The following is a 22,032-nucleotide window of genomic DNA, read 5'->3' on the forward strand; positions in this document are numbered from 1 at the left end:
TAGGTAACATCTTTAGTAAAAGATGGAACTCTGTGCTTCATGCTCACCATTATGTACAAGAATAATTTCACTGATGTAACATGAATAATTTTGTTGGATGTGATCTGAGTCTACAGTCAGTTTAGTGCCTGTAGGCCTCAAATTTGCTGATATTAGGGGTTCATTAAGTCAGCTTAAAGAAATCAGTGGTCATTAGTAAATAATTTACTTTGTGGTTAAAATTTTCAAATACATAAATGGCTTGGGGAGCTAAAATTAATTGCTGTATTTACTGCATTAGTCATTAGAAATTTGGGGGGGCAGTAAACAAATTTTTCAAGCAGTGGAGTCAGCATGACAAAAATAATCTTGTTTTTATTTTAGATTCAGATTTCATTACTGCACTCAAACAACTACAACTGGGCTTGGAGTTATTATACAATCCAAACTGTTTCCCGTCAGAAACACTAAGACTCAGTGTGCAATGATTGTTATTAATAATTAGCTCCTTGGTTTCTTGATAGAAAAAGGCTATCAACAAGCATTTGTTTATCGACAACAAAAAGTATAATTAGCTTATCCCACTTAGTAAATCTTGTATGCATGCCAACTCATACCAAACTGCTACTTTTACAAAAAAAATTGCAATAATACAGTTCATTTTTTCCAGTCCTTTTTGCACAAAATTTATTTACAATGTCTACATAAATGCTCCAAGGTGGGACTATGGAAAAATACACACATGACCGATGCTTTGCTCAGAAATAAAGTCAACATATTAAAAATAAATCTTCAGTCTATGTTTTTGAGCTGCATAAAACAGGAAGTGATGTATAAGGTGGTGGTTGTTGTTGCATGAGGACAATGATGGTTGATGTGACAATTAGGCTTCTAAACACACGGCCTTTTGGTTTCCATGCCTCCTCCTACCAGTCTCCTTAAACACTGCCTGCAACAGCTGATTAATCATTGTTGATGACTGCAGTTTTTCCCATCCTTCCCGATTTACATCTGTTCAGGCCAATTCAAATATGGTGAGTAAATGAATTAGACATGCAAATTCAAGCCCCAGGCTAGAGAGAGGGAGAGAGAGGAAAAGAGAGAGAAAGAGAAAGAGAGAAAGAGAGAGAGAGAGAGAAAGAGAGCGTGCGCATGGCTGAAATCCTAGGCAGGAAGACAGATTCTTCCGCCTGATAGTTATTTTAATGCTCTAAAAATCCTGCAAATCAGACCTTCCTGTCCCTTGCAGGATAACTGTAAGGCTTTTTAATGTAAGGAGGCTTCTGGAGGAAGTGAAGAGCTATGGAAACAACACACATAGTGTGGAAAAATTTCACATTTTTTTTTAAAAAATCTATAAGAAACAACGTAATATGGATAACAGTATAATAGCATTTACAATATTTCACTCTTTGTTCTTTTAATGTCTTATATAGTTATTTCGCATGTCCCCCAAATTGACTTCCGTTGGTATTTCCTGCTTTTTTTTAAGAGTCCCTATGAAGAATTAGGGATGCTCCTTGGTCCAAAGTAGATGCCAAGAAAGGAACTCCACAGTCATTGCAGAAAAAAACATGATTTGAAATCAGTCACCATTGCAGACAATGCATATTCCCTTAAGCTACTGAGCATGAATGTCCATGACTTGTCCACTCATTGTTGGGTCTCCTGTATTAAGAACCGTGGGGCTTGATGCTGACATTGGCATTCCAGGGTGGGGCGGTCCTCCATGCATCATCACTGTTGGGTGGTGAGGGTGTCCAGGAATGTACGTATGCATGGGGGGCGCATGACGCAGCTGAGCAGGATGGGGGGGCATCTGGGGTTGGGTATAACTTGGCTGTCCCATACTCACACCCATTGGACCACCCCGGGCTATATACTCCCCTGGCATACTTTGCAGCCCTGTAGAAATTCAAAAGAAAGAAACAAAAAGAAAAGATTATGAAAAAGCAATCGTGTGGTGTAGCTATGGCAATCCTAGGAAAGCCAGGGGACATTGAGATTCGGGGAACATGGCTTTGTAAAGTATTCTTTTGGTTTGTGTAGAAGAAAGTGAAAGGAGAAACATCATGCTGAAAACTCACATTTTTGCCACCATTGTCAGGGTCCTCCTATCATGATCTTAGTTATTTCCAGAGATAAAACTGTTATTAGAGATCTGGTGTAAAGAATTACTTTGTCTGCCCCTCTCCTCCAAAAAATATTCTCTCTCAAGAATATACTGCTCTGGTCACCAAACATCTATCTCACACAAAGCTCAACTAGACAGGCTCACAAAGGATGATTACTTGGGAAATCTCCTACACTTGTAAAAGTTAAAAAAAAAAAAAAAAACTAAAAAGAGTTATCAATAAATTCCTTCCACATGGTTTCTTAGAGCTGGGAGGGAGGGTGGGGAGAGAAAACCTTCACAAAACTCTGTCCACCTTACAATGATTCTGAGAACAATAAGAAAAATTGGACCTAAAACAATACCCCTCCTGCTTTGAGGGGGCCTCTTGTCTTCTGCATGGATTGCTATAGTTGATGGAAACTGACAGGTGTATTGTTTCTGAGAGCTATAAGCTCCATAATCATCAAGGGTGAAAGGCATAACGCTATTGCTAAGTAGGTTCAATTGGCTTTAGTTCTAAGTAATAGTGCACTGTGAATACGATGAACACCTTCGAATAAGGTCTCCAGGCTCTAGCAATGAATGGCTGCTTAATCTAGCCTAAAGGAACATTTTTGAACTAATGAAAATTGCTTATAAAATATACTGTACCCACAGCTCTTTAATCAAAAAAGATGATAATATTTTTTGTAATAACCTATTAATTTAATTGGTCACGAAGCATAAAATACATCATTTAAATTTAATTGACCCAGAAACTAAGAAACAATATTTAAATTAACTAAGCTAGAGAATTCCATGATGAGGTAATAAGACTGTTGCATTCCCCAGCTCAATGGAATGTTTTCAGAGCTAATTGTTAAACTTATATTTGACTCTCACCCAGAGAAGACCAACCTATACGAATTATTACCCTTGGCCTCCACAGTGATTTTAAATAGTGTGTTAATATAAGTAGAGACACAACCAAGACTCTGAAATCACCCCTTTTAATTTCAAAAACAAAGCAGGAGCAATGTTATTAGGGGTAATTTAGGAAGTGAACAAGAGCTCTGGTGTTCAAAACAGTTTTACTTGTTTGAACTCGAACTGCTAAGCGTATCTTTTTAGAAAAGAAAACGCAAGAGTGAGAATCTGGGACGGTTTTCCTGGGCCCACTTCACTAGGCCTGCCACTGAAGATTGCATTAATGATCTCTATTTTTGTATACTGAATAAGTCAAATCCATTTGTCACACTGCAAGTGATGGCATACTTAATTTGGATATAGTCAATTAGCCTGGGCTAAGCCCTGCAGCCTGCTGTGCACACCTCTATTTTGTATTCTCCCTTTTTCCATTGCCACACGTAATCCCATTATGATGGACAGACAAAGGAATAAACTAAGAAAAAAAAATCAAAGTTTAGTTGACTGAAGCTCAAAAATATGCCTTTACTTACCCCTAAGTAAAGCTTGTGTTTATTTTACCTAAAAGAAGTCTCTGTTTGGCTTTTCGGTGTCTTGCAGGTTAGTGTAGCAACGTAACTCATGCATCAACTGCGGTTAGACAGATTTATGACACTTTGGGGACATGCTCTTTCCTCTCCTTGCACTGCTGCAGACTGCTTACATTTTGCAAATCAGTCTGTTGCTATGACAACCCACTCCCCCCACCGCCTGACTGTTTCTTGTTTTGTCATGTGGTCAGTACTGTACAATAGCAACACACAGGATAAATGTACATCATACACCGTATTTAGAAGCTTAAAAGCCTGATCAAAACCAAAGGAGAAAAATGAAGGAAGCCAGAAAGAGGAGTTTTCATGGAAAGGAATGAACAAGCATGAAGCTATGGGCAAGGAGAATATGAGAAAATGCAAGAGGAAAAATATTCCTAGGACAAAGTGAAAACAAAGACCCCATTTGTACTTACTTCCCCCTGGCTTTGCGATTGGTTAACTAGATGAAGGTTACATGTAGTGCCACTGCCCCTCCATGCCCATATTCATGCCCATTCCACTCATAGGTCCTAGAAGGGAGATAAAAATCCAAGAAGAGGCCAGAAAATGAGCAAAGTCAACAGATAGTGCCAAAAGACCCTTTAAAAAACCAGGTTCTAGAGGGTTGAGAAACAGTGAGATCTTCAGCGCATAAAGATCCTGGCTTCCCCATTGCAGTAACTTAGATGCATAGATGGCAGGCAAGGCAAGACAGGCAGCTTGAGACACAGCAAGGGTGAGGTGGATTTACCTGTCCTGGGGACGCAGGGGGAGTTAAACGCTCTTGGAGTTAAACTTGAGAAACTAATGCAAAACAAAGTCTTACCTGGTGCTCTGATTCCCATGTGTTGCTGGCCGTCCATTACAAAACCTCCCATTGGCTGTCCATCAGGGTTATAAGGGGTGCCTTGACTGACTATAGAAGTACAGAACACAGCTTCTTAATGATAGACTCCAATTGAGAAAGAAAATAGCCAGAGATAGACTAAGAGAATACACCAGAGAAAGACAGAGAGAACATACTACACCAATATCTTTTTTAAAAATCATTCCAAGTTAATTCTTCTCAGACGAGTTTTATATGCCTCAGTGACTTGACTTTTAAGATGTTATGTTCAAAGCTGGGCACTGGTGGCTCATACCTGTAATCCTTGCTACTCAAAAACCTGAGATCTGAGGATCATGGTTCAAAGCCAGCCTGGGCAGGAAAGTCCTTGAGACTTTCCTCTTATTACCAATTAATCAGCAAAAAGCCGTAAGTGAATCTGTGGCTCAAGTGGTAGAACATTATTCTTGAGGGGGAAAAAAAGCCCTCAAAGACAGAGCCCAGGCCGAGTTAAAGCCCCAGGGCCCATGCATGCACACGCGCACACACATGTGCACGCACACACACGCACACACAAATGTTACAGTCAAAGAATAGCTAAGATACAGACATCTATTCACTTTTTGTAGTCTGGGGGTCCCTCGGGGTATGGAAAGCAAAAAGTTACAGGAATGTGACCCAATGCATATTGACTTCATGTTGATGTTAACATAGCTTTCAACAGTGCTCTCTCTTAAGAGATGAAATATTTCATAAGTTTAGACCCATAACTCCCCTAGTAAATATTCTTCTTGTCCTTCCTGGCATATTATAATATAAAAACAAATTGTAAAGTTCAGGATTTTAAAACTAAACTTAAATCTAGTTTTAATCTTTAAATTTAATCTTTAAATTTAAAAGTTCATACTAAGAAAAGAAGGCATGAGAAATAAGAATTGCGTATTTATACGACTACCTGAATCTCATGTTTTAACTGTACATGAAAAGCTGCTTCAGAAGTAAGCTGCCTTGGGTTATTAAAGCACACAAAAGCTCTACCTCATTGAATGTCTTTGAACTTTACTGAGTCCCACAAGCGATCCTGACCCCTTTGCCCTTTTGACAGGTAATAAAGTTTACAGCAATTCCACACCAAGCCATGCACCAGGGAGTGGTCATAGTAGCAGAAAGAGCTGGGAAGGCAAACTCAGGGAAAAAAATAACATTAATATATTGAATGTGTACAAAGAATATTGTACCTGAGTATATGATTTATGAGTTACTTTTCTCCATTGGCTTTTTTCCTCCCCTACTTTTGCCAAACGTTTTGTAATGATGTTAAATTGATTAGTGTTGTTATGAAACGAAACTGGTTTAATTTTCATTGCCAGGCGCTCCTAGTACTCACTCCCAGTTTATTTACCAGGTAGCAGACCTCCCAGTGAATGGCTTGAGGATGGTTTTCGCTTGCGTGACTTGAATACAGTCACTATAGGGGACTTGCCTGCTCGATTGGACTGGTCTATCATGGGCTGCACTATTCTTCTCCGGGCATTAATAAACCTGTAACCAAGAAATTAAAGCAAATCATTATTCATTCCTTTTAAAAGAAACACAAAAGCTGGAGGAAGAGACAAAGATGAATCATAGTGAGGAAAAGGTAGATCCTGGCAGAATAGAACTGCCTTCTTTCTCTGCCCTGTTTCACATACTGCAAAACCTATAACCTCTGTGACCTTTGAATGCAAGGCTTGGGGTTTCTGAGTTGATTTATGTTTGCCTGTTTTACCACAGTTGGACACTTCCATTTCATCTTTTCATGGGGGAATTAGCAGAGTTTTCAGGAAACAATGCTAGCCACCACTCTTTTCAATTGCAAAGGGTGGTGGGGGGGCGATTTGGTAGAGGAACTGAGATGCTCATGAGTGCATCTGTTACCTCTCCAAATTAGTGACATTTCAATCTCAAGCTCTCTGAATTCTTCCAGCCCCCCCCCATTCTTTAACCAAACCTCCCCTACCTTTTACAAACCTAATTCTATTTTAATGCCCACTATTAAGATAATGAACAGGGATGGCAGCACACCATCAAGTAAGAGAATGTCTGGAGTTTATCACCACTAAAACTCACACTGCTGAGGACTTCAGAGAAATGTACTCCTTGTAGAGATTTCTTCAGGTGGCTTTTTTTTTCTTTTTATGCAAAGTGTGAGGTCAAGGCAAGGTCACAGCTATGTAGTAAATGAACTTACACTCTTGGTTTCGTCCAGCTACTACTGAAAATTTATAAACATCTTATTAAGACACTTAAGTTCTTAATAAGATTTTTTTTGGTATCATTATTTTTGTAGCCCCTTCCAAAAATAATGAGGTCACTGGGATATTAACATATGGCTCTCCAAAGCCATGCTCAAGAGATTCTAACTCTTAGGATCCATTTGTATTGTTAATAAGAATTACATATCAAATATAGGGACATATTAGATTTTGAAATAGTAAATTGCTTTTAGTTCCCAATTCAAATTTGGTGTATTCAAAACTGAATAGGAGTCTAGAAACTAGAATAAAAAGTTTAACAATGCACTGTTAATAATTAAAGGATCAACAGTCCAGTATGAATTCAAGTCTATATGGCTGCCCACTTTGAGGAAAGTTTCCTAAAAATAAATGATTGAACACACAAGGGCAGCTTCCACTGGGTGTCCATGGTTCACATATGTAATCCGAGAGATTTCAAGAGGCTGAGATCTGAGGACTGAAGTTTGAAACCAGCCCCAGCAGTAAAGTTCCAGAGACTCTTACCTCCTCCAGTCAAAGAAAACCCAAAAGCCAGAAGTGGAGATGTGGCTCAAGTGGTTGAGTACTAGCCAGCTATGAACAAAAATCTCAGGAATATCACTTATACCCTAAGTTCAGGCCCCAGGACCAACACACACAAACACACACACACACACACACACACACACACACACACACACACACACACACACACACACACACACACACAGAAAAGTGAAAAATGAAAGAAAGAAAAGAACAGTGCTTTGTGACATTTTAAAGATTCTCAATATCCAATATCCTGCATTTTCTTATGTATTTTTTGTCAGTTGTGGGGCTTGAACTTGGGACCTGAGCACTGTCCCTGAGCTGTTTTTGCTCAAGGCTAGCACTCTACCACATTGAGCCACAGTGCCACTTCCAGTTTTCTTGTGGTTAATTGAAGATAAGAGTCTCACAGACTTCCCTTCCTGGGCTGGCTCTGAACCATGATCCTCAGATCTTAGCCTCTTGAGTAGCCAGGTGCCACCAGCACCAGCTTTTCTTTTTTTTTGTCCGGTCATGGGGCCTGAACCCTGGGCCTGGGCGCTGTCCCTCAGCTCTTCAGCTCAAGGCTAGCGCTCTACCACTTGAGCCACAGCGCCACTTCCGGCTTTTTTCTTATGTGGTGCTGAGGAATCAAACCCAGGGCCTCTGGCATGCAAGGCAAGCACTCTACCACTGAGCCACCTTCCCAGCCCAGCACCAGCTTTTCTTATGTCCTTTCATTATCTGAGAAGTAATTAAAATAAATGATGAGGCTAGAATCTAACTAAAAGATGTACTATTGGTGCTAACTCTTTTTGGCATGTATTAGTATGTATTAGTTCTGATATAAGTCCCTGAACTGCTCATAAAAATATTTAAAACACAGATCTACAACAAATTGTGCTGCAAATCAGGTTATCATTATCTTGTATAAACCATGAAAATTGGAATCATGTGAGCAGAAGGTTAGATTAATTCTCCATTCTCATTATAAGCACAGGTGTAGCAGTAACACCATGTGAAATAACCAATTAAAATGAAAAAAAATCTGCTTTTTCATTAGCTGCCTGTACTGCATGACCAATTAGAAAATTACTTAATATTAATATCCTGCATAACCCAAAAGTAATTTTCATAGCAACTAACATAGGTAAGAAAGCAAACCCCTCAGCTCTTTAAATGTGGTAATGTTCATATACTGCTCTTACAAGAGAGGACTGTTATCTCTCTTTTAAAGCACAATAATATTTTAAAATATCATTCATACTACTTACCTAGAGTTAAGAAGAATCATTTTTAACAGGTGAAAAGCCAAGACTCAGAGAAATTAAGTGACTTGAGATCACATGTTACCAAAGAGGCATTAATAATTGACACATGGCTGACAAACAGTAATGAGGACGCTCCTTTCTAATGCCAGGAGCAGAGCATGAACACTGCTATGCTACCCATCTAGAACATTCTGGACTAAACTGCTATCAAAATACTAGCTAGTTTTGAGCCCGTTATCACCGGGAGCAACAAGGAAAAGGCATGACTGTGAACATCTTCCAGATTGGGAATTTTGATGACTTACACTGCTTTTGTATATAGACAGAGACAAAGCTTTTTAAAAAAGATTCATTGAATCAATGTATAGATATTTCATTTTGCTTCCTTTACCCTCCTACTTGCAGACTTCCATGGACCAACTCATAGTAAGCAACTGATTCAGGTTTGGGTCCAGGACTATACCACCCATGTACTTACAGAAAAATTATAGAAAAGTTTTGGAAAGATCTGTAACAACATCTAAGTTGGTCACTGATGTGAGTATTCTCTCTACACTATCCCATCAACCTACTGCTTCTGCTGGGCTGTTCTCCTGATGGCATTTCACTAGCCTTCCACTCCATCTTGGGACAAGGAAAGCTGTTAGAAAGCCCTGCCCTAATTCATCTCCAATCTTTCCACAGTACAACTCCTTGAGGTAATTACACAATTCTAATCTCAGTTCCTTAGGATAACCTTCCATATGTTTGTGTGTGGGTGTGTGTGTGCACACGCGTGCACACACATACCCACGCATGCATGTGCACATGCACCAGTCCTGAGGTTTGAACTCAGGACTTGGGAGCTGTCCCTCAACATTTCTGCTCAAAACTAGAACTCCACCATTTGAGCCACAGGTCCATTTCTGGTTTTCTGATGGTTAATTGGAGATAAGAGCCTCAAGGACTTTCGGGGGTAGGGGTGGGAAGGGGAGTTTGGCTTCCTCAAATCTCAGCATCCTGACTAGCTAGGATTATAGCTGGAACCCAGCCCCCTTCTAAATATTTAAATATACTCATCATGCCCTCTAGGCTTCTGGTTTCTTTTCCCCAGGTTTAAACATCCCAGAAGTTAAGCCCTTCTGGTATGACTTACTACTTACTACTGGGCTATTCTCTGCTCCGTTTCCTCTAAAAGTTTGCATGGGACAACACTAATCACACTTTTTACATGCCTCCTCTGATCCTCCACGTAGAGGGCAGAAGCCTTACCACAGCCTCTCAGCTAAGTACCCACATGTTCTTAATGCTATTTGCTTCTCTTTGGGTAGCAAAAACTATTTATTTTTAATGGCTACCACAAGTTTAAGAAACCCATAGCTTATGTGGATATCAAGGTAGGAATCCTTTATAAAACGAAGTTAAAACAGAAATGCACATTATCTAAACTGTTTGATTACACTGATAACTCTACACAGATGCTATTTTTGATGCTTTTAAAAAATTCAGTGTAATAAAATATTTTCACTACATATAAAACACTGAAAGCTCTGAGAATACTATTGAATTACAATTCCTATATTATTACCTGAGGTAGTGGTAGACATCTTTATCTGAAAATGACTAAACAACAAGGTATTTTATTTTCTAAAACAAGCCAACCTTTTTTTTTTTATTGTAACACCATCTCAACATTTGACTTTTCCTAATGTATTTCTAACCATCTCACTCTACTTCAAATATCTCTTTTTGGAATTAGGCTTCATACAGCAGAGCCATGTGTTTAGATGGCTTCAGGGGTGAATTCAGATACAAACACATTTTCCTTCTAGGCAAAGTAATAAAATGGAATTCTTGCTCCTCCCACTATAAGTCAAATGGAGGTCAGTTCCCCCATCCCTCGATCTGTTTAAATAAACTGGTCCAGCTGTTTGTTTCTACAATGCCCTCTGACCTGTGTCTCATCTTCCCTGCTTTTGTGACAGAATGCTTTACTCTTCATTGTGGAAGAGTCTGAGTTATAAGGAATTTTCTAAACACTACCCCCCCCCCAAAATAACTTTAGGTTTGATGCAAACTTAAATGAACATATTTCCTTCTTGAAATGCTATTGTTCTAAAAGGCTGATTTTTGTTAGTACATGTGTGTATGTATTCAGAAACCACAACCTTAGAATTTTTCCCCATTGATAAAATCTTTTTAAGAAGTTCATTAGTGTAAGATGCAAGAGAAAACTGAGAAATTTATTATGGATATCCAAATGCAACATTGCTGAAAAGCTGATGTAGAACATCATAAACACGACAATGTGAGTTTTGCTTCTTATATACAGATGGTTGCACACCTTTCTATAATAGACTGTAATTCAAATTTGGTGTAAACTGGCATTTTAGAGAAAGCAAACCTTTGAGTTAAGTACACTTTAAAGGTTAGAAAATGTCTGTTTGCCTTTCTATATTGCATTCTTAACATCAAGGTATATATTTCTAAAATTCTATTTTGCTTTGGAATCATTATCTTCATTTATGAAGTATTTTTAAAGAACTGGAGTCTTGTAGGTAATAGACAACTAAATTAGGGAAAGGGCCTTTATATTTCTTTTTCTATATAGTCATGGCTTAAGAATTTTTCTTGTCTCAAAACAGGAAGTTTACAAAAGAAAGTTAGATAATTGGTTAGTTTATGGCTTTATTCCACTTTCATATAGATTGAAATATATTCTTTTTAACCGAGTTCCTTATATAAAATCTAGTTCTTAGAAGGAGAAAGGGAACATTAGAAGAACAAAATATCACCAAATCTAAGACCTGGGATCATCTAAAAATTGAATTTTATTTTTTATCTATTTAATTTTCTTATATATTTTTTACAGGAATCAGACAAGAAGGAAAAAAACACGGGTCTCAATTACATCTTTTAAAAAAACTTTGCTTTTGTTTCTTCTTTGTCACTTAAAAAATATATTTCTGTGCCTTTTGTCTTGGATGTAAGTTTATCTGTTTGGGGGAGGGTGTGGGGGAGCACAGAAATAGTGAGACAAAGGTGAGCACACACAGCAGTGATACTCAACAGACACTATGTTGAAAATGAACGATATAACTTGTGGGGGAGAGGGGCTGGGAGGGAAAACCTGTGAGAGAGAGGCGGAAGAGATGACACTGTTGAAAAAGAAATGTACTCATTATCTGGCTTATGGAACTATATCCCTCTATACATTACCTTCACAATAAACACATACATACACACATACATTTTTTAACTGGAAGTTGTGCTTTATTCCTTCTATTTTACTCCCTAGGTTTTATCATTAGACTTAATTTTTTTTCCTATTCTGCTAATTCTACTAATCTCCTTTTGCACTAATCTTTGGATAGCTCAGTGATTTTCTGAACAATATCTAGTAAAACAGCTTTCTGACACTGACCTTTAGCCTTCAGTTTATGCTCTGCTTCTTGCCCTGTTCTCTTCCAACAAGCTGGGTTGCTAAATTCAGTTTTTCCTTCTTGAGAACCAGGAGGAGTTCACTCTGGGCATTTGCTAAAAGCCAAAACACAAGATACAGCTCCCCAATTCTAAAGTCAACATTTCCCACATCTCTTTCTCTCCTGGTGTAATTCTCTGTAATACTGATAAAAGCAAAGAAAAATCTCTTGCTCACTTTGCATTTTATCTTTACTCAATTTTGTTCCTCAGTGTTTACCATTCTACTTACTCACTGATGATTAAGGGAGTTCACAGTTAGTAACTTTGGCATGTTATAGAAGTCAGTAAACCACATAAAATCAAACTGGTTTTGTTTCCAAACAAGGATGTGTTTCTCCATCATCCATCTAATCCTTTTTGCCAATGAGGCATAGAGAATAGTCAGCAGTATGGTGGTGCACATATTTAAGTATGGAGAAATACAACTTTCTAGCACTCTCATATACCCAAATAGATAAAATGATCAGCTATTATGGAAATATTTCACTAATCAGGAAGCTATATCAGTAGAAATGCCTTCTACACTTACACCATCTATTAAAATATTCATTATAGTCATGTTTGATCAGCATTTAAATATAGTTATAAATACCTGCATACATATTTAAATACAATTAACACCTTGCATTCTTAAGTATAATTTAAGTACCAATACACTCTGCATGTACTATTCTCCATTAGTTAAAAATAAAAAACCATGTGCCAAGTGCTAGTGGCTCATGTCTGTAATCATAGGAACTCAGGAAGCTGAGATTTGAAGATCAGAGTTCGAAGCCAGCCTGGGCAGGAAATACTTATTTCCAAATAGTATCAGAAAAACTGAAGTGGCTCGGCAGGAAACTCTTATTTCCAAATAGTATCAGAAAAACTGAAGTGGCTCCGTGGCTCAAAGTGGTAGAGCCTTAGCCTTGAAATGGCCTGGAGTTCAAGCCCCATGACTAACAAAATAATGAAAAGGACATGTACATGTTACACATAATGGTGTATAATCATGTTAGGTAATTCCTAAAATATTTTTCATTTTAAAAATTAAGTTTCTTGAGAAAATTTGAAATATAAAATTCACATTGAAAGTCACTGAATTCCAGAATTTTGTTGATTTATCCCAGAAATACTTAGCACTTTTTGTATCGTGGCAATTTAAATCAAACTATATGGACATTGTTTTAAAGTCAGGACTCTTTACGGTAGATTTTATAAACAAATCCTCAAGGAAACAATTCTAGATATCTCTCAAGTAACTCTGTTCTTTTAGACAAACAACAACAAAGAAAAACACTAATTGCAAACGTCTTATGCTGGCATTTGCTTATTAGACTTAAAGATCTATAACTGGTGGTATTCAGGATCCAAGACATTCAAACGTCCTTTTTTTTATAAAATAAAATTTCATAAAACATGATTTTAAGACGCTCAAGAAAGCTGACTCAATCTCAAGTCAACCCTTATGAAATCATGGTTTTGGCACCTCTTCCTAGTTTCTTAACCTCCTCCAGGATCTGGCAATTCTAAAACTGCAATACTACGTCATGTGTGTGTCTGGGGTTGGGGAAGGTGGAGAATGGCCACGGGAGGTGTGCAGACAGGTGGGAACAAAGGAGCGTAAACTCTACTCTCCACCCAATCTAGAAACACAATACCATATTGCTGTTTGCTCATATCACAGGAAGCCTATCAGTCAGAGATCTGAGAAGGCTTCCTCTCTTTAGCAATGCTGAGGGTATTTGCTCAGTTACTCTAGAAAGAGCTGAAGTTTTCTAGCACAATTGAGGAAGTTAATTATATATGTGAAGTTTCCAGCCAGGCACCAGTGAGTCATGCCTGTAATCCTAACTACTTAGGAAGCTGAGATCTGAGGATCGGGGTTCGAAGCCAGCCTGGGCAGAAAAGTCCAGGAGACTGTTATCTCTAATAAAATACTCATAAAAAGCCAGAAGCAGTGCTGTGACCCTAGTGATAAAGCACTAACCTTGAGCACAAAGAAGCTCAGGGACGGCTCCCAGGACCTGACTTCATAACAAAATCCATGTATTATTGTGAACTTGAGACACTGAAATAATTTTGATATAATTCATCATTGGGTATACATTACAGAAAATTCTTCTTGTAAAGGAATGTTATAATGAGTTTTTGTATTCTAAAATTTTAGGGTTCCCTAAAGGGCTTCCTTTGTGGTGACCTGAATTCCAGGTACTAGTGGGAATCTGAGTCATGTCTCTATTTTATTTGCTAGTACTTGCTACCGTCTACGCCACGGACACTTGGGCTCCAAAGTTAGTGGAACAAATGGTATAGATATCTTACTAGGCTTAGCAAACAAACAAACAAAAGTACAGAAGTTAAAGTTAGCTTAAATACCCATTGACGTTGAGTATAGGTTAGCGGATTGGTGTTTATGAAATATTTACTTAAATATGATAATTTGCCAAATAGGAGTGTGTCTAACCTCACAAATATAAACAATTAGCATTTAAATGCATGCATTTAAACTGATTTAACACAATGTATAAGCAATAGGGTAATGTACCAAAACTTCATAATGAAAATGCTAAAATAGCTATAATATCAAAAAGAATAAATGTGTCTCCCATTGGTTTCATACATGAGCCATTTTTTTCACTTAAATTGCAATTTTCCCCCATATTCACCAAAAGTCAATAAAATCACATTGAGCTAAATATCATTTATGCATTACTGAATAAATATACTTACTTAAAGCAAATCCTGGTTTTCTGCCAATCTCTAAATAGGATGAGTAGGGAAATTATCATCTAAGCTGGAACAGTTTTCACAGTGAAAGAACACTATTAATAAGGATGCAGGGCAATTGACAAAAACCATGAGTGTCCCAGGAAATTGGGATGGATGCTTATTCTAATCATTAAATATACATTCACTTAAAGGAAGTTTGTCCTGACCAATAGAATAATAATCAGTCCCAGCTATGGAAAATGTTACAGAATCCCAGCCCCATCTTAGAGCACTTCTAAGCTCTTTGCTTTCTCTATTTTCTTTTCTTTAATTGTCTTAGCTCCCCAAGTCTTCACCAACCACACACACCCCAGTCCCTTCTAGAGTCTCCACTCATGCTAAGAAAAGATTTTTCTTTTTTCAAGTTTAGCTTGCCATCTAGTTTCGCCTGGCCAAATTTAAGCTATCAAATGGCCCAATGAAAACAACTGGACTTGAATGGGTATCTGTGTCTATTCCTCAAAATGTTTACTGTAACTTCTCTCTCATCTAGTAAAACTTGATCTAGACACAATGTAATTTATAATAGTATGTATGTAGTCTGTTTACCCATATACCACATATTCTAAAAAGCAATTATCTCTCAATTAGGATTGTGGAAAAATCTCTGAAATAAGGAAGAGAGGACTAACAAAATGATTCCCTCTTGGGAGCTGTCAAAACTTTGGAAAGTGATTATGGCATCAAAGTCACTTTGGAGAACCTTTAGAGAATTTGCATTTCATTGATGGGTTGCTGTTTTCAGTCTGACTGAATTTCACTCACCTTTGTCAAAACGATTGCCATTGGCAGGGAGAGTTAGCAGTACATACTGAGAAGAGCTTGGGAGCTGAGAGCCAAGGCTGCCTCTTACTAGCTCTGAGATCACAGCAAGTATTTCGATAGTGAATATCCATGACCAACGACTTAATATTCATGAGAAGTGTTTTGCAAATTGTAAAATCTAAGACAGGAGTTTATTAGGACATTGTTAGATATTGTTTTATATATATAATATTTGTGATTCTCACAAATATATAATAGTAAAAAGGCTTGTCCATTGCAGCAACAAAAGTAGAAACAACTTGAGATCTCATTGATGAATGAATCACCAAATATGTTAAACACATACAGTGAAGCATTTCTCAATCCCGAAAAGGGATGAAGAACCAGCAATCCATGTTACAGTATGGATTACCCTTGAAATCATTATGTTAAATAAAAAGAAGCTAGTCACAAATGTCCACATACTATATGATTATATTTTTGTGAAATGGCAAGAATAGACAAATTTAGAGACAGAAAGCAGGTCCATGATTGAGGGCAAAGAGAAGAATAGGGGAATAGGAAAGGGAGCTAATAGCTAATGGGCACAGGATTTCTCTTTATGATAATAAAAAAAAGTTGTATGCTTGACTGACAATGGTTGCAAAACTCTGTGGACATAAACACACTCAATGAGTTATGCACTCTAAGTGGTTCAATTGTATAGTTTTTGACTATATCTTTATAAATCTATCTAAATGTAAACATATGATGGTAGAAAGGAGGAAGTGCTCAGCTAGGAACCAGTCTTGTCCCTGCCTCTAATTAGCAGCTAGCAGAGTAACATGGTACGCAGGGCCTCATCTGTCAAAGGATGCATAAATTCCCACCTATGATTAGTACTCTGTAGTTCTGCAGCACAAGGTCTCTAAAATTTCAATCCATTTCAAAAAAAAAATCGCATATTCCCTTGTTACTTGCAATTTCAAAAGAAATAATATAATGACAAAATTTAATTCTCAATATGCTCTTATTCTTTTAACATTCCATTGACTCAGAATGAATCTGATATGTTCCTTCTGGTTGCCCATCCTCATCTCCTCCTTGGCCCTGACAAAGGGAATCCCTGCCATAACCTATGTACCTTCCCTTCTGTAAATTCTTCTGCCAGGTGACCAGCCGTGAGGGCTGAGATCTTATATCTTTTGGACATGTAAAATTCTTTCCATTAGCTTTCTCAACATCTCATACCCTCTGCCCTTTCCAAGTACATATGAACTCTGACCTAAAGTAGAGATCAAATAAAGTCAACCACCACAGATGCTCTAGTGATATAGGCCAACGAAACCTTTAAACCAGACTACAGTCTTCAAAACTACTGCTTTTCATTTGATTCAGCATCGTGAAGTAAAAATACTGAAAACTTAAATATATTTAACTTAATGACAGAATGTGTTTAATTTTTGTCCCTAGGCAATATACTGCTCTTTAAGGACAAATTAAATAAAAGTTACATTGTGAAGCCATATCTAACCAATGTCAGGAAGTTCATCTTTGGCCTTAGTTAGGACCCAAGATCACAAAGCTCCATGGCTGTGAAAGAGTCAACATGTTTGAGAAAGGAAATATTTTTCCCTTCTTTGGTGACAGGATCTAATCTTGTTAGTCACAAGGATAAAGAAGGAAAGAGACCTCTCAAAGATGTCAGAATACATTAAGTTGTTTTGCTTATTTGTTATTGTTCAGGTGTGAGATATATGATAGAATTATTTTTCCCTACTAATGGACCAGACCAAAAGTTTTGCAGATATGAAAATAAAACAGAGGAAAATCATTACTGATTACAAGGCCATTGAATAGCACAGCCTTCTATACCAACGCCTTTAATGTCTTCTGATATATTTCTCCTATTTATCGATGTCTCCTTTCCCCTTAAAATTAACAATAAAGCAGAAGATAACCCTAAGTCTCTACACAAAGTTCCACAGAGCCATGTAGACCGGATCTGAGATAATATTCACCTTCAGAAAACACTTCCTTCCCCTGAGCTCTTGGATTCACTCCATTTTTAAGAAAGCTGTTTTATTTAACAAGGATGCAACATTTGCCTCGTTTTTTTTTAATATTTCAGGCTGACTTTTTAACCACTCAAATATGCTGTTTGTTTTTTGAGGGTACAGCCTGAAGCAAGAGGATGATGTAAGTGAGAGGAGAGAGAGGGTCTCTCTGGGCACTGCTCAATGTTTAATGGTTAATCACCCAACACCAGCCTCAGCAACTGTTGACACAAAATAGGTGGAGATCAGGTCTGTGCAAGCAAAAAATACCAGAAAGGCAAACTATATGTAAACACACTTAAGACAGATTTGACAAGAATAGACCTAAACCAGACTTGCTAAGAAACTACTCACAGCTAAAGCTTCAATGCCCCTTGTAACTGAGTCTATTTCCCCTTGCAAGACAAAGAGTAACATTTAAAAACCCAAACGCATTTACAGGAGACAGCTGGGACATTTGTCCCCTTGATTCACACAGTATGAGTTTCAAGTCTGCTCCTATATGCAGGATTTATGGAATGGAATATGATTCTCCCAGGTATACTTGGAGTGGTGCCAAATGAAAGAGAAAAGAAAAAAACAAAAGAAAGAAAGAAACACTCAATACAACGACAATTCAAAAAGTTATTTCTCCTGACCTATAAAACTCATACAAAGAAGCAAATGGATAATGCTTAAACAGTCTTTTAATCTTATCTAACTGACACCTGACAACCCATTACTTATAGATTATTAATGCATCCACTAAAAAGTTTGTCATGTACAAAATTACTAGAGGAAAAGATTGAATGCCTGAGGATAAAACAAATTTTGCTGTACAATAACTTCAGAAATTTCAAGCCTATTATCTGTCAGGCCCTTCACAGACTTCTTGTGCATTGCTAAAAACAACTGATTTATCTTTATTATGAATCCAAAAATGACAGCGCACATGTTTTTCATGTCTTCCGATAATGTTTAATTTCATCTTGTTTTTATTTTACACTGTTTGATTTGCTTATTTAAGGTGAAGAAAAGAAACAAGTTTTTAATTAATTTCCTTGTTTGTCTCTATATCAAAGTGATGTATTTTCTCTACCTCTGGAGTAGAGGTAGAGAAATCAGGTCAGTTTCAGAAACTTTGCCTTACTACTTTCATCAAGGAAATCTCCACACACAATGAGAAAGTAAGGGCCGGAGAATGCAGTCTTAACTCAATGTGGATCAGTGAAAATGAAACTAGGAAACTTGAGAGGATTGGGGAACTTCGGAGAAATGGGGGAGAGAGGGGTGGCATTGATCAAGACGCATTGTACTGACACGTAGAATTGAAATCCCTTTGTACAACTACTTAAATACCATTTTCCAAAGGAAATTGTCACATCATCTAGAACATCAGAGCTCTAAGAGGCTGGAAGATACTGGCTAATTAGTCTGACTGTCCATGTTAAACTAGAAGGTGCTGCTATCCCTGGAGATAAAGGGACTTGTACAAGGACACACTTTTTACTGGTCAGTAATGGGGAGGACAGATGTTTGGAACCCAATGTTCATTCCCTCGCCTTACTCCCTCACTCTTGCCCTGTGTAAAGATTACATTGTCATGAAGCTTACAGGGGAATGGCTTCTTTGCCACCTGTAGAGTGGAGTTCCTCTACCTTGTCATCTGCATCCTACCCTCTCTTCTTTTTTTTTTTTTAAATTTTATTTTATTTTACTTGAGAACATACTGTACAGAGGGCTACCCTCTCTTCTTAAGTGCTCCCAATGCCTGGGGAGTCAAGTTTGCTCTATGTGGTTGCATGACACATGCAGAACTCTTTCCATTTCTCTAAACAGATACATGTGCCCAGACAGTGAAAACAACAAATCTAGCTTAATTAAGACTTGGAACAAACCTTACTAACTCACACACCACATTCAAAGTCAACCATCAGGTCACTGATTTAATTGTCTGAAAGGAAGGAATCACAGGTATTCAGAAACCTTTCCTTCACGATGGATTTATCAGTCTTAGGACTCATTCAACTCTGGGTCTCACTTGAAGTCTACAGCTAGAAGGTCCTAAAACAACCTCAGATGTATTTCTTAATTTTGGGCCTGGTGTTCTTGTCTTATCTTCCTGAAAAATCTCTAAAGCTGCCTTTGAATACAAGCTCGAAGGAAAAAAAAAGTTCCATAAAACTATTGGAGCTTTGAATTTACCATAGTACCACATCTCAGACCTTCCCATTTCTATTCTCAACGAGGCTCAAGGCGGCTACAAGGGATGAGGGCTTCCATGCAACACATGGAGTCAACAGCCCCACTTTTTAAGGGGTTTCCATCTTCAACAGTACTAAGATGTGATGTTACACAGTGGGGAAAAGCTCTAAGGAAACTTGGGGTGTAACCTTTCCAAGAGAGTGTATCAGTTGGTCTGTAGAGTCATTTTCAAAGATGATGGTTTGCTAGAAAATTTTAAATCTGCAAACAAAAGTGGCCTCTCTGCTGAACTCCTAAAATTCTCTGACCTGACAATACCTGAAGGTTTCTAAACTCGGAGCTCTTTTCCCTGCAAGCTATTTGCTCAGCTTTCCTAATAATACCCTACCTGCCTGGCGTCTAGCCAGCCCTGTCTCAGGCAATATGCAAGCTAAACATTTTTTGACTGATTTCAATATTTTCTTATGAGCAACTAGACAGTATTTTATCTAGTGAGTATTACTGATTGCTATAATCTAAACTCTGAGCAAGTGTCTGTAAAGGTAATATTATTAGAATTGACACTCCAGGTGAGAAGCACAGCAATTAACTGAGCCTTAAAGAACAACATATTCATAGGAGTTAGAGTGTGTATATTTTCCCCTCCTTTAAAAAAATACTCTACCTCTTACTCTTGATCAATTAGCAAGTCTACTTTAAATGTAAGTCACAGTTAAATTCTCCAGAGAGAAAACTAAAGCACCTGCTTAATAAAATTACTTTTTGTGTGTGAAGTTGTTGTGTCCCTAGGTGGTTTCTAGGCAAGGAAAGTCACCACAGCACTTTTGCTCTTTAGTTAAATAGCAAATAGGTGACCCAGTGATTTTGCTGTGTTCACTGGTATATTTGTTTGGTTCTTTTTTTTTTACATCTGTTTCCCTTGCTTTTGTGTCATGCCTCTGCTTAGCTTTATTGACAAAACAATCTGTGCCTAATGTTTAAACAACATCTGTAAAATGCATTATTAAATTATGTTGGAAGAAAAAGCAGAACAATTCCATGAAACCCCCTGACCCCTATTGATTTTTAGATCTCAGAAGTTGAAAGGATAATTTGTGAATGCTTTAACATTTACATCTAAACAAGTACCTTTATTTATAGAATCTTTGATTACTTATAAAAGTATTTGCTACATTATTACCATAACTCAGAAGGAAACTTGACCTTTAACTGTTGCATCTGTTTAATAAAGGAGATCCGAATAATTTTTAAAGAATAAGTTCACATTTTTACCTGCCAGTGGCATAAATCTCTAAGGACAACATGCTTTTTCCTCACTGGTAATAAATGGGAAGTGATGGCTGAATGCTTCATAGTTTTAAAGGCAATAAATGAAGAAAGAAAGATCTGGAATGTGCCCCAGTCTGAGATCTGTAGACATAATCGTTCTGAACAATGTCATACCAGATGGTAGGTGCTATCTGGAAGCATATACATCCTATGGATGGAAGGTGACTTTTCTGTCTATACATATACTATATATATCACATGTACTTTTCACTTCAAAACTATATCATCTTCTCAGAGAATAAAACAATAATTATTGAATACCTGGAAAGGATTTGGATAAAAAGTAGTTTAAAAAAAAAAAAAAAGGAACTGTAAAATATATTCAATGTATCCTAGACCAGCTCTCCACTGAGGGGGATTCTGTGGTATCCAGTATGTATTACATGATCATAAGGCGAAAGTTTTCATCACAGAAACCCCCAGATCTGCAGTACTTGTATGAAATATACCAATAGATAAATAGAAAGTTTGTACTTGACTATTCAACACTCAAATTTTAATACTAAAAAAAAAAAACCAATGTAAGCTATTCAGAAGAGGAAAAAAAAGAACCAAGTATTAACTATGTGTATTAAATATTGAAACATGTAAATAATTATCTAGTCCCCAAATTTAAAATAATTGTACTTGTATAAAACAAATAGTCAGCATATTAATATTGTTTTCTCTGCAATAAATCACAATAAGTATTTGTGATAACCAACATATTAATAAAAAAACAAAGAGAAAAACTCACAAATGCTACTGTTTACTATTTTTGAATATACTTATAATTAGGGAACAAAGTAGTAAGAATACATGAATTTATGGTGTGGGCTATTTTTTAAAAATGATTATGCTTTAAATCTGTCTACTACCGGATATTAGGTTGAAATATATAGTCAAGTTTCTTATGAAAATCTTTTTTAGATACGCAGCTATCTCATATAAACTAAATAATTGATATAAAAATGTTTTTACCAGATTGTTTGCATACTTGCCCTCAATCCTCAAAAAACTTTTTGTCATAGACTTAGCCTACATTGTCTCATCTAATAAATTTCCCATTTCTC

General features: G+C 37.2%; 1 protein-coding gene across 4 annotated transcripts in view; it reads right to left on the bottom strand.

The window, feature by feature from the left end:
• Positions 1-334: 334 nt before the first annotated feature.
• Positions 335-22,032, bottom strand: part of Meis1 (Meis homeobox 1) — a 148,083-nt gene continuing 126,385 nt past the window's right edge. For 2 of the 4 annotated variants that reach the window (XM_042691242.1, XM_042691240.1), the window contains 4 exons: positions 5,883-5,941; positions 4,400-4,489; positions 4,008-4,103; positions 1,795-1,884 (listed from right to left, as the gene is read on the bottom strand). In XM_042691242.1, coding sequence (XP_042547176.1) covers positions 4,045-4,103; positions 4,400-4,489; positions 5,883-5,941 — 208 coding nt within the window. In that variant the 3' untranslated portion in view covers positions 1,795-1,884; positions 4,008-4,044. Of the gene's footprint in view, positions 1,885-4,007; positions 4,104-4,399; positions 4,490-5,882; positions 5,942-22,032 lie in introns of all 4 variants that reach the window. The other 2 variants (XM_042691239.1, XM_042691238.1) reach the window with 1 other exon arrangement.

This window comes from Dipodomys spectabilis, unplaced genomic scaffold (genome assembly GCF_019054845.1).
Source record: "Dipodomys spectabilis isolate Male_0828 unplaced genomic scaffold, ASM1905484v1 ptg000141l, whole genome shotgun sequence".
In the NCBI taxonomy this organism is placed as follows: Eukaryota; Metazoa; Chordata; class Mammalia; order Rodentia; family Heteromyidae; genus Dipodomys; species Dipodomys spectabilis.